The 15,960-nt window shown below is 39.7% G+C and overlaps 2 protein-coding genes across 2 annotated transcripts in view; one reads left to right on the top strand and one right to left on the bottom strand.

The window, feature by feature from the left end:
• Positions 1-15,960, top strand: part of LOC126383971 (collagen alpha-1(XIV) chain-like) — an 849,933-nt gene that overhangs the window by 709,241 nt on the left and 124,732 nt on the right. The gene's annotated exons all lie outside the window — the stretch shown is intronic.
• Positions 1-15,960, bottom strand: part of LOC126383947 (ectonucleotide pyrophosphatase/phosphodiesterase family member 2-like) — a 78,770-nt gene that overhangs the window by 48,064 nt on the left and 14,746 nt on the right. The window contains exons 7-20 of the mRNA XM_050034713.1: positions 14,877-14,956; positions 14,596-14,715; positions 12,085-12,140; positions 9,472-9,537; positions 7,710-7,782; positions 6,786-6,894; positions 6,174-6,299; positions 6,038-6,069; positions 5,797-5,924; positions 3,760-3,838; positions 3,420-3,507; positions 3,017-3,189; positions 1,861-1,921; positions 1,094-1,233 (exon numbers count right to left, since the gene is read on the bottom strand). Of these exons, the coding sequence (XP_049890670.1) occupies positions 1,094-1,233; positions 1,861-1,921; positions 3,017-3,189; positions 3,420-3,507; positions 3,760-3,838; positions 5,797-5,924; positions 6,038-6,069; positions 6,174-6,299; positions 6,786-6,894; positions 7,710-7,782; positions 9,472-9,537; positions 12,085-12,140; positions 14,596-14,715; positions 14,877-14,956 (1,331 nt within the window). The remainder of the gene's footprint in view (positions 1-1,093; positions 1,234-1,860; positions 1,922-3,016; positions 3,190-3,419; positions 3,508-3,759; positions 3,839-5,796; positions 5,925-6,037; positions 6,070-6,173; positions 6,300-6,785; positions 6,895-7,709; positions 7,783-9,471; positions 9,538-12,084; positions 12,141-14,595; positions 14,716-14,876; positions 14,957-15,960) is intronic.

Genomic DNA, 15,960 nt, shown 5'->3' with positions numbered 1-15,960 from the left:
ATTTTGTGTTTACTTGTGTTATCTTTGACTAATGTTTAAATTTGTTTGATGATCTGAAACATTTAAGTGTGGAAAACATGCAAAAAAGTAAGAAATCAGGAAGGGGGCAAACACTTTTTCACACCACTGTATATGATGCATTCTGGAAAAAAAAAAAAAAGACATTGTATGGGAACAAACATGAAAGTGAAACAAAACTAATTAATGATAAAATAGCGTGTGTGAATGTGTGTTTTTGGTGCCACGTGTGTATTTATGTGTGTGTGTGCCACATGTAAACAGCTGCACCTTGTAAACCTGCAGCATGTTCCTCAGCGTCAGAGACATAGAGTCTGTGTGTTTACTGGTGCTGTCAGCCACATTTGTGTTTATATTTGCATGTTTGTGCAGCTCCGTTATGTTCTGCCTCGACAAAGAACACCCTGTCACCCATTATAAACAACAACGTGTCATTAACATGGCCTGCATCCGATTTTTACAACCTGACACCCAGTTTAAGTAGATGAAAGAGGCTGAGTCAGAAGCAGAAGGAGGTCAGGGAAACAAATCAGTGTTTTAGGGAGCAAAATCTTATGCAACAGATTCTGGACTTTCGGAGCTCACAGCGTTAAATGTAAGATTTCTGAATTCAATTCCAATGGTGCCAAGGTGCAATTTATTTTACTTTATTTCAGAGAAGTGAAACTTTAAGACTGACAGTCCATCACAGTCTTTTTGGGTCTTATGTCGGTATAATCATGACATAATGCTGTTGCAAGAAAGAATTCCTCTCCCCAGGTGTGCATTCAAAGAAGCTCTGGTATTACAGAACTGGTTGTCAGAAACTCACACCAAGAAAACAAACATTACATGATCATTAATGTGTGTAATGTTTGTGCATTTATTGTATTTAAAAGCTGCAGTTCAGACAGTAATGTCTATGCAGCTGACTAAGAGTGAAACTTTTCAGAGTGCTTCTTTCTGCAGTTGCATTTCTTCAGGGCATAACTGTGACAATAAATAAATTAATAAATAAATAAATAAATTAGGAATGAATTGTGTGTGTGTGTGTGTGTGTGTGTGTGTGTGTGTGTGTGTGTGTGTGTGTGTGTACCTGTCGTGGAAGTGTGTATGATGTCCACAGAGGCATGATCAGCTCTTTGCTGTACCCGCTGATGAACTCCACATGATGAAGCAAACTGTATTGAGTGTCAAACATCACAGCTGGACGACCAAACGGGAGGTGGGTACTGTCTGCAAACACACACACACACACACACACACACACACACACACACACATACATACAAACACACAATCAGTAACTCCTGGGCCGGCCCTATATCAGAAAGCAGGATTAGTGAGTGTGTCAAGCCTGAGATGAGGGAAACTGAGTTTTCCGTTTCACAAAGCAAGTTCAGTGTAACTCTGAGTCAGTTACTATGACAACATACTCTCATCTCATCATCTAAGCCTGAGGCTGATTGCCTGATGAGTGTGTAGCAGGAAGGAGAGACATGGCGTGTCTTTTTGTGAATAAAGTTGTCATGTTGTGCATTAAGGATTGACTGCAACAGAGTGTAACGTCAAGTTGCTTTATTGCTGAACCACATTATTATTGATATTATTGAAGTTTCTGCATATCCGAGAACACAAGATACAGGGAGATTTTTACATGTTTAGTGGATACTTGCTGCTACTAAAACTACTGCTTTACTTGTGTCACTTTTGTCAAAATGGATTAACTTGGACAACAAACAGTTTTCTTCAGCTCAGCTGCTAAACATATACAGCTGATCAGTGTTCTGTGGTGCCTGTTGCAGAACGTCTAGTTTCTGTTCTTAATGATTAGACAGAGACTGAAGTGTGAGAGAAACCTACTGTAACTGTAGGCTCCATCTGTTGCCGGACTGAAGGCTTCTATGATCTCCTCCACTTTGTTCTGTAACAGAAAAGCACAGATGGCAGCTTGTTTTGATGTTGTACTGCCCCCTAATGGATTAAATATTGATTAATGCAACTAACATTCTTCAGTTCAGAAGTGAAGAAGCCTTCATGAAACTCAAGCAAGTCCAGGTGCCCAAGACATAGCACTTATGTCTTGATTGGACATTCACACTCCTGCTCTCGACCCAGTTTATGTACTCTGTGTGCATTCAGCAGTTTTATGCATCCTAAACACTGCAAATAATAAGTCAGCTAAGTCTAAAATGTGCCAGTGTTGACCTACAAACCCCAGTCAGGCTGGGGGAAAGTCCTGACCCATTCATTGACCCTATGTAGACTTTATTGCTTTAATTGCTACATCACATGACTTTCTGGCAATAAATTTACCACTTAGACCTCAGAGAACTTTTTTTTCTTAAAAATTTACCACTTTAATATCACAGAATATCCAAACTTTTCTTATAAAAGTACCACTTCAGTTTCAAACAATATCCCTTTTTTTTCTCATAAATTTACCATTTTATCTCAGAGAATATTCATTTTTCAAAATAAATGTACCACTTTAATTTCACAGGATATCCAAGTTTCTTTCTTATAAATGTACCACAATATCCTTTTTTTTTCTCATAAATTTACCCTTTAATTTCAGAGAATATCCATTTTTTTCCTTTAAATATACCTCTTTAATTTCAAGGAATATTCAAGTTTTTATCTGTAAAATTTACCACTTCAAGTTTTTCTCAAATGCACCACTTTAATCTCAGAGTATTCAAGTTTTTTCGGAAAATTTAACACTTTATCTCAGAGAATATCCCTTTTTTTAAAAAAATAAATTTACCTCTTTAAACACAGAGAATATCCAAGTTTTTTCTTTTACACTTACCACTTTCATTTTATAGAATATTTAAGTTTTGTCTTAAAAATTTACCACTTTATTCTCAGTAAATCTGACATTTTCCTGGGAATTTTCTTTCCCTCTTTTGCTTCCATTTTTTCTTTGTTTTTAACCTACAATGGCACCAATACCCCATTGTAAAATACAACTGAAAGGGTTAGAGATTATTTTTTTGTGACATCACTGTCCTCTGACCTCATCGTCACAGCTGCAGCCCAGGTCACTGGTCACAGTGGCATCAGAGTCTGACGCTGGTGACGGCAGTGTCACTTCCTCTGGCATGCTGGGTTGGTGTGGAGGATCTTTCAGCATGTCGTTCAAGCTGCCGTATGTCCCATTGTTAGGGGCTGGCTTCAACCCTAACAAGTCTGCGACACAAAGAGAAAGAAGGAGAGACAGCAGGGTCAGTGTGTCGATAAAAATATCAGAAATGTATTTGAACAGGAGATAAAAGTTTGTTGTATAGCTGTAAAAAAGGTTTCAGAGCTCTCTTGACACATCACACATGAAAACATGACCTGTAAAGTGGCCTTATATGACCCAAGGTGCATCACTGATGACCAATTTAAAAAAAAGAAATTATAAGTTATATTCTCACCACACATGACGTTGTATAATTCTATATTTTCAAACTCTGGCACGCTTTTCTGGAACTTGAAGCTCGGTCCATGACCCACGAATATGGTCTGTGTGAAAAAAATAACACATTAAACCCTGAGGAAAAATGGTTCTCCTCTAAATCACTGGTTTACATATGCCTGGTTCTCAGTGGTTGGAACTACAATAAAAGAAAAATCATTGTGTATGCTACAGAGACATCAGGTAAAAACAATATGTTACTGTCAGAGGTGTGTTATACAATGTGATTATATCACAGTTAATAATACAGGAGACAAAAAGAGATAGTAATTTAAGGACACTTTAAATCAACACAGTACCCTCATGCTGGTAATCTTGTTGTCAAAGCCGTGGTCACCAAAGAAACCACACCGAGTCCTCAATTTTTCGGGCATTTTCCTAAAGCAAAAACAAAAGTACGTTTTTTCCAACTATCAAAACCTTCTGCAGCCTTTCTTTAAGAAGTTTAATATAACAACTCCCAAATCTTAAAGTCTAACACTGTTGGGCAAATGTCTTTTGCCATGGGTTTATTATGATGACAGGACATTTTTTACTTTAACCAAATATTTCAGGAAATCTCCATTAACCCTTCAACAGACCACACAATCCTTCAACTCAGTTTAAAGGTGCAGTATGTAGGATTCAGTGGCATCTGGTAGTGAGGTTGCAAAACTTAAACTACTCCCAGGCACCAAGCGTGTAAGAGAACCATGGAGGTCGGTGTGAAAACGCAAAAATGAGAATGGCCCGATATACAGCCAGTGTTTGGTTTGACTGCTCTGGGCTACTGTGGAAGCATGGCGCACTCTGTAGAAGAGGACCCCCTCTGTATGTAGACGTCAATGGCTCATTCAAAGGTAACAAAAACACAAAGATTCTTAGTTTCCTGGGGGTTTTATATCAATGAAAAGAGAACATAGTTATGAATATTATACTACATTTCTGCCCCTAAATCTTACACACTGGACCTTTGAAACATGAAAATTATTAAGGACACTCTCCAACATTACAAAAACTATAGAGATTTCTTAAAATACATCTTCATTGGGATGAATAAAGCAGTGGTGCTGGCAGCTGTAAACCTGTTTGCACTGCGCGCACATTTTTTTCAATGATTTATCATCCTATCTTGAAAATAAAATTGTGACAAATGCAGCAGATTGTGTCTTTGGGCTCTTTTTTACCGATGAATGTGCCTAAGATGCATGTTTTGGTGTCCACTCACTATGACACATACATTTGGATGCTGATGATTGGTGCACACATCACGGGCCAGAGATCAGTGTATGATAAACATTTCTGGAGCTCAGTAGTGATGCTAGCAATATTGTGTTACTTATCTTGTGTGTTAGCAAGCAAAAGTAGTTAGAAAACAACAAACAAACAAAAACAACTGAGCATTTTTCAGGATTTTGAAATAAGCACGCAAACAAGCCTCAGCAGCGAAGAGTATGCAGAGTGCAGCAATACGAGCATCGAGTCTGCTGTCCGCCAGCTTTGCAAAGCGATGAGCCCTGCAATCATCATGATATTGGAATTGATGCAGAGGCCATTCTGCAGGAGTTTGATGCAACAGGGAGAAGTACAATGAACTTCAAATAGGTAGGAACACTACTTCATTTTATCATCTTTTTATTGTTAATTGTAGCAGCTTGGTTTGGGCTTCGTGTTACATATTGTTGCTGTATTTTTTGTTGATGCTGAAGCTGTGTTGTTACTGTGTGATGCTGCTGCTAAATGAGGGAATCTTTTGTCTGCTAAATGCCTGTATGTTTCTCTGGGCTATATTCAGTATATTATATTGTATTCTGTTATTTTGCTGGCTGCTGTTGTCAGGTCTGTTGGCTTGTCTCTGAAATGCACGTTGTAGGCTAATCAGAGTTATAAGGTGCTGTTGTGTTAGAAATGTTAATGTTAATCTCTTGCTCACTTGCTGAGTAGACTGCGTATGTCCGTGCGTGGGAAACCTACGTGTTCATGGTACCCTACAAGTGGGCGGGAGGGCAGTCCCTGTGCGCACTATGAAATATAATCCTGCCGGCACCACTGGATTTAAGTGCCACTTCATCTTTACTTCACCAACTTGAAAGAACACTTATTTGAAAATCAAATGAATATGGTTCAGTTATTTGAGCTACAATGTCTAATATGTATTAAATACCATCAAGCATTGTTTTTTTCTTACCTGATGGAGTAAACCGTCAAATAACACCACATAGAATAAACGATTGGGCTTACTGTGTGCTTGTGTTGGTGACAGTATAAAGATTCCTGGCACTGTCATTTCTCAGAATCAGTATGGTAATGATTTATACATATTAAACTGTCACATTAATAAGCACGTCTCAGGTTACCTGGCGATGTGCCACTTCCTCTCCATCAGCAGCTGGACTTCCTCGATCCTGCGGTTGTTAGCATAGTGAAGCCTCTTGGGTAAATGCTGCTTCAGGTACGGCTTGAAGTGCTGAGTCGGCATTTTACACTGAAACAACAAACGTAGTGACTGATCTGACCTCTCTTTCTCTCTGTCACACTGGACAGTTTGAAAAATGGCAGGAAAAATGGTTTAGTTTATGTCTGTATGGTGGCACTCACAGTGAGGTTTGAGACCACAACTTTTGGGTCATCTGAAAAGAAAGAATAATGTCAAAATGAAGCCCATTTTATTTCTTTTTTAAATGGCTGAAAATCTGATCCAATCTAGTGCTAAAACCAATCAGTCTCTTCTTACATGTGGTGGATTTGGGGTCACGGGGTCGTATTCTGCCCAGTGAGCCGGGGATCAGCGTAATCTCGTCGATGTTGAGCGGGTAGCTGCTAAGAAACTCTGTCCGGTCACAGTGGGTCTCCTCCATACCTGACGGTCAGACAGAGAAGACAGCCATGGTGTCAGTTGTTATTATTAGTGAAAGGGTTGGTTCACCTAAAAATAACACAGATTACATACAAACTTTTTTTTCACCTTATTTTCTGTTCATGCTGATGCTGATTCATTTTTACGTGCCAAAATCTGAACCTGCTGCTCCCACTGAAAATACACTGGAGGTGAATGAGACTTTTTGCTCTTCAAAGTATTGAATAGACTGTATAATGATAATGGGTGTAGCCACTGTGGTGTCAACCTCTGGTGCACCACTGGTGGGTGAGATTATTATAAGCCCAAGCACAGTCGGTATTACTCAGTAATAACTAACATAATGATGTTGTTTTTTGGGTTTATCTGTATTTGTAGCCCTTGTGTTTGATTTTATAAGTCATCCTCTTTGTTATTCATTCAGCTTTAAATAAACAGATTTAACTATAGAAAAGAGATATAACATCAAACGTTATACGGCAGTCGTACCATGGTCTCCTACGATGATGACGTTGACGCAGCGATGCAGGTTCATCTGCTTTAGACCGTTCATCAGCTGACCAATGATGTTATCCATCTCCCTCAGAGGGTTATCCAACTGTAGACAAGAGAAACTAGAATTACCACCTTGGGGTTGTATGCCTCTGCAAACCACTCAAGTTGCAGTTACAGTTTACATCCATGTCTGTGAACACATAAATTCTTCACATCTTCAGCCTGACAGCACAGAGGATCTTCAGCCATTGCCACCAATTCAGTATCTGACCAAATGTCTCCCCTTCTGCTCCTGAGATGTGACGTTGAGTAATGGCCAAAAACATATTTTATGAGGTCACACTGGCCTTGACCTTCAACCACCAAAATCTAATCAGTTCATTCTTCAGTCCAAGTGGACCTTTGAGCCAAATTTAGGGAAACTCCTTCACAGCCTTCTTCAGATATCATGTTCACGAGAATGAGGTCTGGTCAAGGTCAGAGTGATCTTTGACCACCAAATTCTAATCAGTTCATTGAGTCCAATAGGATGTTTTTGAAGAAAGGAATGAGATGTTTAAGAGAATGAGATGGACACAAGGTCATTCCTACTAAAGAATTTCAAACAAGGTCACAGTGACCTTTGACCTTTGACCACCAAAATCAAATCAATTCATCATTGAGTCCGAGTGGACATTTGTGCCACATTTGATTAAATTGGCTAAAGATATGTTTAAGATATTGCATTCATCAGACTGGAACGGACGGAAGGACAGACAGACATACAGATGGACGGATGGATGAATGGACAGACAATCTGAAAACATGATGCCTCCAGTTACGGCTATCACCGGCGCAGAAGCATAAAAACAGGATAAATAAAGAAATAACCGAGATGTTTATTTTTTTCACTTCTCAACCCACAGGTGTCACACTCACCTCACTGCTGAGAGGACCCAGACGATGTCCGAAGGTATCAGGCTGCTCCGAGTGAACGGCGTAAACGTACGGTCTTAGGATAGACAACATAGACAATTTATTTATGATTTTTAATTCAAAAATCATCCAAGTGTGAGACAAGTTTGAACAAGATTAAACCCTTTGCTGAGCTTGTTGTTTCTGGTGTAAGCATCTCACCTCATCTCACACTGAACTGAGAAACAAAAACACCTACTAACCCTCTGCTTCACTGCACTATAAAAACACTTATCAGCTCATGACCCCTTCGCTGACCCAGCATCTACTCAACACTAAAATAAAAAGTCTTGAAAAGACACTTACCAACCCTCAGACACTCCTGACTACATATAAAATATACAGCATTTCTTATAAATCTATTTGATTTATAGGTCATCTTGCCTTGGGATCACTCAAGCTGGGATACAGCAATCTGCAACTTAAAGCAAATGTGAGCCAGGGGCGAAAATGACCACCTTCCCTACTTCGTACCCCCTACCACCCTGGGACTGTCTGCTATTTCTTCAGAAGAAACTCTAGATACTGACACATACACAGAGCCATGGCAGGGGACAGCTCAGACCAGCAGGAGCTGCAGCATGAACAATCTCTGTGTGAGTGTGTGTTGAATCCTGCAAAATCCACAAGAGGCTCATCATGCCAAAACTGTTGGATATATCTACAGGAAACTGCTGTGCTACAGACGAGAATTTTTACAATGGAAGATGAGAAAGGACTTCATGGGATACTCCCCATGACAACCAATGGTTAGACAGCTATGTTTGCCACCACTGATCAAAGTAGTGTTAACCATAATGCCACCTCAAATATCCTAAACCTGGATGATACAGTGTCTTTCCTGAAACTTTTTAAAGTGCTAAGTAACAAATGGAGCAGAATCAGAAAAACAAATTGTGGTATCACAGGAAGAAATACAGAATTGCCGGGCATTTGGCTCAAAAACAAATATCAACCACTGTCTGAACTAAGTCTGAACGAGCCGGATAGCAATTTCATGACTGGGAAGCAGGGAATAAAAAAATGATCTCACTCATAAAGGAAAAACATGGTACTAATATACAGGACAAGGCCAGAGAATCTGTGATAGGGGTGAAGGAGATAGATATCCTCCTTGTGGGAGACGGTGCTATCAGTACTGTAAACAATGGAAGGACAAGTTGTATTTAAAACTATAGATCATCTTTCACTGGAGTCACCCCAGCCATGATACAGCAATCTGCAGCTTAAAACAAATGTGGGCCAGGGTCATAAAGTGTGGGGCAAATGGCCCCTTCCCTACTTCCTATCCCCTACCACTCTTCAGCCCCCTTGCTCGGACCACACCCATTTTTGAACTCGGCCTTCATTGTGCGCTCAACTACACACCTGTAAAGTTTCATGGCTGCATCTTGCAGTTGTGCTGGTATTACAATTAGGGCAGCCTACAGTCTTTTCAAGGTAACTTGTTAGGTATGACATGATATAAGTCCATCAATGCCAAAACACTGGAAGAAATTGTCAAAAGTCTCCCCTCCCAGTATTTTCACAACTTTTAACTGGACTTTCAACATTAATTTTATTTGTTTCACCAGAATTTTTTCTCCTTCTAAAAGTCAAAGTTTGTGCCATGAGAAAAACCTGGGTTTACAAAAATCCAGTCAGAAAGATTTTTTTCAGAACTTTGAATACATACATTCATGTCTAAAAAAATCCCAAGTCAAGTCCCAAGAATGGAAAGACACACCTCTCAGCATCAGGCAGGTGCAGCCAACCCAGGATGGTCAAAATCCTCCTCTCCAGAGGAATCACCCTGGAAACAAAACATGGTGAATGATGATGAAGAAGTAGGAAAAATGAAATTATTATTTTTTTTTTTTTAGTTATTATTATTAATTACACATCTTTCACAGGACTTCCTAGGTTCATAGAACCACTCGTCTTTATGAACAAAAAGGGGGAAAGGGGGGAGCTGATCCATCTTTAAAACTGTCTGTGTGCAACATGTCCTCTGACAAACACAAACACATTTAGTGCAATAAATATAAGCCTAATTGCAATAAATATCAATAATATTAATATATAAAATCCAGTCTGATGTCTGTCTTTTACCACTCAGCCTTCAGTGTTTTTTTATTTTTCAGCGCTTGAACAGGCTGGTGTTTGAGTCTCCAATGGTCTCTGTTGTGACGGAGTGTGTGAGGATATTGTTCTGTGTCTGTGCTTGTTTGAATCCATTGTCAGTCAGTCTCAGGATGTTGCCCTCGTGATCATTATGTCATCGATATGCAAATGTTTTCTGAAACCAATCTGTCTGTGCTGTCATTCAGCTGAAGTAAGGAGAAAAGCCTCTTTATGTGTTTAACTGATGACAAGCAAAGGTAAACTGATTCTCAGAGAAAACATATTTCTATCACTGCTTGTTTACTTTGGTAATGACATCATGAAATAAACTGGGAAATTGGAAATAAAAACTCTGTTTAAACCAATCAACTTTAAAAGAATCATATTGAAACAATTAAAAATAATCATCGATTGATTGATTGTAGACTTTTTTTTTGGCATTTCAAAGTTCAGAAAACAGACTGCTCAGACTGCTTAAGTGGACTGAAAACTTTAACACGTACACCGGTTTTTGAATGAGTCCTCATCAGTGTAAACATGAGATTTTGGCTGGTTTTAAAGTATCTCTCTGTTCTACATTTGTTTCAGACACCTACAAAGTGAAGTTTAAAAGGCCATTGATTTAGCTCCCATAAATCTTTCACGTTTGTTTTGCTCAGACCAAACTGTGTAATCATCTATATAACATTTTTGTCAGTGCGTAAACAGGCTTGGATTCTCCAACATTTGAAGTGTTATTATCATAAGCAAATTTTTTAACTCGTGAGCTACAATACAAGGCTTAATGATGAAGGGTGACTTTGTTATTTTTCAACTAGTACAGAATTTTCCTATGGATGTGTCTAAGTGACGAGTGGAAACAACAAGTGTTCAATATTGAGCGAGAGCGCTGTAGAATGTCAAGGGCCATGTCATAGTTTCAGCCTCCACGTGTCTCAAGGATCTGCATGTCTGTGAGAGTCCACATGACATAATTGTCATCATCCACCCATGTCCTCCACACAGATCCCTGTGCAGAAATCCGTATGCAGCCCATTTTCTGTGACCACACAGACTTAACGTGTAGCGTGCCAGTGGCGCATGCTCCATTCTCTGGTTCCACACAAAACACTGTGGTTGAGTCAGCCACAGCCATTGCACCACAGAAATTAGTTTTAATTTCAATATTTGACAGACATTGACCCCGGACCCAGCAGTATCTTCTTAGTTTCAGTCTCATACAACACTGGCAGTAGGACGATGGTAACCTCACCTCCCAGCCATTCTGTTTATTACTGGTGGCTGATGCGGGCCCCTTAATTGTAATATAAATAGAAGCCTGGGCACGACTGAGTGACTGCACCTGTCCACGGTGGAAAGTATGTCCGAGCCTTGATGAGCAATTGTGCATTGTCAGTGTAGGTCTACCAAAAGTGTTTGTTTTTGCCACCAACAGGCTCAGATTATTATTATAAATGTCTGATTACATCATAGAATGAGATCATTTTGTTAAAGAGTAGAATTCTGTAAGTTTAACCAGAAACAGCTCTAAAATCGCTATCGCCAAACCCACCAGACTTCATTTACAGTAATGTTATCTTCATAAAACACACTTCAGTCAAAGTACACAGACACAAAATAAAAAAATAACAAAAACTGCCTTTGTTCATCTTTCCAACACTCACCAACTCTGGTTTGGTTGAAATTAACTCTTTTTTCACCCAGTAGATGTGAAACTATGCTGGCTCTATACACTGTCAAATTACTGTTTATTTAAATGAAGTCTGGTGGGTTTGCCAAAAGCGATTTCAGGTATCTGGTTAAACAAAAGGAATCTTATACTTTAGCGAAAGGTCGATCTCTGTAGGGATCCTTTCCATATCCTTCCCATAATGTTGACCAGTTGTTATTTTTTTAAAATGTCTCCATTAGTCACTCAGACACAAAAACATGGGATAATGTGGTCCAAGTTGAAAAATACCAAAGTTACCGTTGAAGGTCCACCAATAACACAACAGAACAGGATCTACGATGACAACTCCACCAAGTATACATCATATATTATGCACTACTGTATACCATAAATTACATATTGGAAATTCAGCTCTTAGAAAAATTTTTTGCAGTGGATATTGACATTAATAACAATAACAATATCAGTATCCACAGCCGTTTTAAGGTTTGTAAGTTACCAGTGCAGTGCAGCCTTCAGTGTCTGAAGCTATTGAAAAATATTCCAGTATACTAACTTAAGTACCAAGGCCAGAAGAAAGTGGCTGCTTTCACTCCTTGCTCCTTTGCTGTGATCCAGATCTGTAAAACAAAAAGTAAAGGGGAATATCAGAATGTCCCACTTATACTGTCTTATGTGTGTCCTTAGCACACTACTTATGCAATGCTTCACATTTGCTCCTGAGATCAGAATGCTGCAAATTAATTCCATACTACTAGCTAACTGCATAGAGTACTTCCTGTACTTCTGTTTTGCACTAACAGGGAATGATGCATTTTTAGCTAGGCCTTTTTGGTACTGTATTTAGTACAGCAACTAAATGTCAGTTTTATCTTTCTGAGTCCAGATGGGTACAGATATACAGTAGGCTCAGGGTGTGTTTACCTTAGCATAGCTTAGCACAAACACTGAAGGCAGGGAAGACATGCTCGCTTACCTCCATCAAAAGCAGTGTTCTCTACATGTTGTATTTGTTAGCTAGCAGGGTAGTCACCAGTCAGTTTAACTGGATTTAGCTCCTAGTATTGTGAGGTTTTTCTCACTGGTTACTTGTTTTGTCTGACCTGGCTCTCTGTCCCTGTCTCCAGCCCCTCTTCACTTTCCCCAGCCATGTTCTCTCCTCTGACTCCCCAGATCTGCAATCCTTGAACCATCCATAGATGCCCTCAGACTGTCTTCCTACTCCTGGTCACCTGATGTCCCCTCCCACTGACACACCTGTTTCCATTTTCATCATCATCAGCCCTGCAGACATATACCAACACATTCCCACTCGCTCCAAGTCTGATTGTCTTATGCCTACCATAAACTGAAAGACTTTATAAAGACTTTTTTAAGACTGAAGTGTTACGTCCTCTCACATCTGAAGACAATCTGAGTTTTTAGTCAGACACTATAGGATTTTGCAAAGATTGGGAATCTTGCAGTGTCACTATTTGCAAGACTACACTTAGATAACTTTTGACAAACACATGCATAGATAGATGCCCTTTTGGCCTCTGACTAGATAAGTGCCCTTTTTGTAAGACTTTTTTTCCTGTTTTGTCATTCTAATTTTAGTCTTTGAATTCAGCCCAAGGAATGAACTCTTAATTAAAAGCTTGTTGTAACCACCACCAACTGCATTTGAGTTTTAATTCTGCAAGACGCAAGAGCCCCTGCCCCTCCCAATTCGACTTCCCTTGTCACAGGTAATGCACTCATATCAAGCACAAATCAGGATCTTTAACAATATAGCATAGTGCTGGGATATGAGATTATTTCCCATCCTCTTCCTGGTGGAAAATATTACACTAAACTCATTTTAGGAAATGTGACATATTAACAATTCCTTGCATGTCTACAAAAACACATAAATGCAGAAAGGAAAAAAAAAAAAAAGTGTCATATGTCAACAGTCTCCTTTTCAATTCAGAATCAATATAGGCTAATCCACAGATAAACTGTATTTGTGTACAAACTTTACATTTGGATTTGTCGCCTCAACTTGCTACCAGCCTCGATTAGTTAGCTGTGTTGTTTTAGTGGGAATGAGAGGAGAACTGTTTCAAAAATTAAGATCTCTCACTGTTTCAAAAATTAAGATCTCTCAGTCAAATAAGTGCTCTTTGGTGGATCAGATACATGCTGAGTTAAACACCAACTCTTGTTCACTCCACAGCTCCATCAATTACTCCTTCTTTTCCACTGTCCAAGATAACTAAGACTAATTCATGTTCTCACACCTCCACGGAGTCTCCTCCATGTTTACTCAAACTGTATGGTTTGCCAAAATGAACGATGCAAGTACTATAGTACGCGATGACCAGCGCTAAAAACAACCCGTCTATTTGTCCCTCTATTAGCAAGTGTTGCATTTATCTTGCAAGTGTACTCTTCTTCAACGTTTTGTTTACTTCCTGGATTTTTCCTGCATGGACATTCTGACCAATCAAGAGCAGCTTTCTCGCACACAGCATTTGATCTGGTCCCCTTTTAAATGCTGCGGTGAGAACACGAATCTCCTCTAGACAATTATGACACTTGATAACAAAATTACTCCCTGATTCGGACCAAAGCAAGAAAACTCTAGGTCTGAGAGCACCCTTACATCCATCTTACACCAAGCGATTGAGATCACGTGAACGCATACCAACTGAGGTAAATTTTGTGGTGCACAAGGTTTTTAAATAAGGTATCATTTGAAATTAGTGTCAGCATTCTGCTAACTTTTTGTGCTAAGCCAGGCCAAACATGTCCTGTGTACTCAAGTCAGATGCAAAATTTGATATCAGTCTTCTCAAAGATGGCAAACAATAACATTTTCCAAAATTCATTGTGGGTTTATTGAAATGGCAAAATGTACATCTGAATCATCTGAAACATCTTGTGCATCTGGCCTTTTTTTAAATTACTGATTGTATATCGTAAAATTATTGTGCAAATACAATAATTACTGTACATATGGCAACACTGAGTGACGTGCAGTAACTGATGGCTAACCAATGCAAGTCTGAATTGATTCCTGTTACAAACTGGTATGTAGAGTTTACTCACAGGCTGTCCACCCCACCAGCGGTGGTTCAGTTTCTCTCTGGTGCGCAGGCTGAAGGTGGCATTAAACACCGGGTCGTGCATCGTGTTCCCCACAATCCCATGAGACTCTGGGTACAGACCCTGCAGAGAGATCGTACAGAGCGATGTCTCTACAGTTCATTTTAGCGTGGCTATCTTACAAACGTAGCAGTACATATTTACAGCTCTGCTTTACTGTACCATCTGATGTTACATAATAAAGATATAAACCAGTTATCAAGACTTTACCCAGCATCACTTACTGTGGCTAGGGTGTATAAATTTGGGAATGTCTTTGATGGGTAGATTGGTCGCATGTAGGGTGATGATGTACCACACTCTCCTAGGAGGAAACAAATGCATTGAATTTATAAAACATACTTCAAGCACTCAATTAAAATTGGCAATGTTGTCTGCTGCTGACCCAAATCTTGACTTGTGCAACTGTAAGCAAGACAAGGCAGCGTTCATTATACAGCACATTTGAAAAACAAAGACTGAGCAGAGAAGAATAGAGAAAGCTAGTGGCACAGTTGGTCCCAGCTCTACTCAGGGACATTCTTAAGTGCCATCATCCTTGTGGCCTGGCCAGACAGATCAGTGAGAGTTTGCTATATTTTGTACACAGTCAGTTGTGCCATCTGGACTTGATGTGCTTTAATCAGGCTGCATAGACAGAGGATGATTCTAATGCTGTTGAGGAGGAAGGGGAGATGGCGGGCATCATAAACTGGCCGGGGACTTAAAGCCAACGGTGGAGGCGAACACAGAGAGGGAGTTAGGGGAGGTAAAATGAAAACTGGGCGAGGGGTATGTTTGGTCCCAGCAGTGATCAGCTTTCTTATCTGTTCCTCTCAGGTGGTAGTTTTGGCATGTGGGGTGGAAAATTTCTCTCTTGGCTCTAATGTCCCTCATGTTTTAAAGTCTCCTTAAAGGTTTCTGGTCTGATGTGTTATGTCTTGTTGTATATTTTGGTTCCTATTGTCTCTTGTCCTTGGCAGAGGGAGCGAATGGGTGGCGCAGGAAGTAAAATAGGTAGAATTGTTGAGGCATATTCCATCTGCTCTAAAAAGATGTCCACGGTCCAAGTAAAAGATTAAATTGTTAATTAAGTGCTGTGATTAGACAGTACACGCAGTTAGAAGCCAGGGGTCCGTTTCACAAAGCAGGTTTAGTGAACACTCAGAGTCTGTTAACCCTGAAATGAGGGAAACTCTGAGTTTTCCGTTTCAAAAAGGGAGGTAACTCACACCAGAGAAAGAGGGGTAACTCTAGCCTGTTTCAGAGAGAGAGGTAACTTAAGCTCTCGGTCAGTTACCGTAGTAACAGACTCTATGAACCTAACCT

This window comes from Epinephelus moara, chromosome 22, assembly GCF_006386435.1.
Source record: "Epinephelus moara isolate mb chromosome 22, YSFRI_EMoa_1.0, whole genome shotgun sequence".
NCBI classification, from domain to species: domain Eukaryota; kingdom Metazoa; phylum Chordata; class Actinopteri; order Perciformes; family Serranidae; genus Epinephelus; species Epinephelus moara.
Note: the sequence above shows the minus strand (reverse complement) of the source record. Positions and strands in the feature narration are given on the sequence as shown.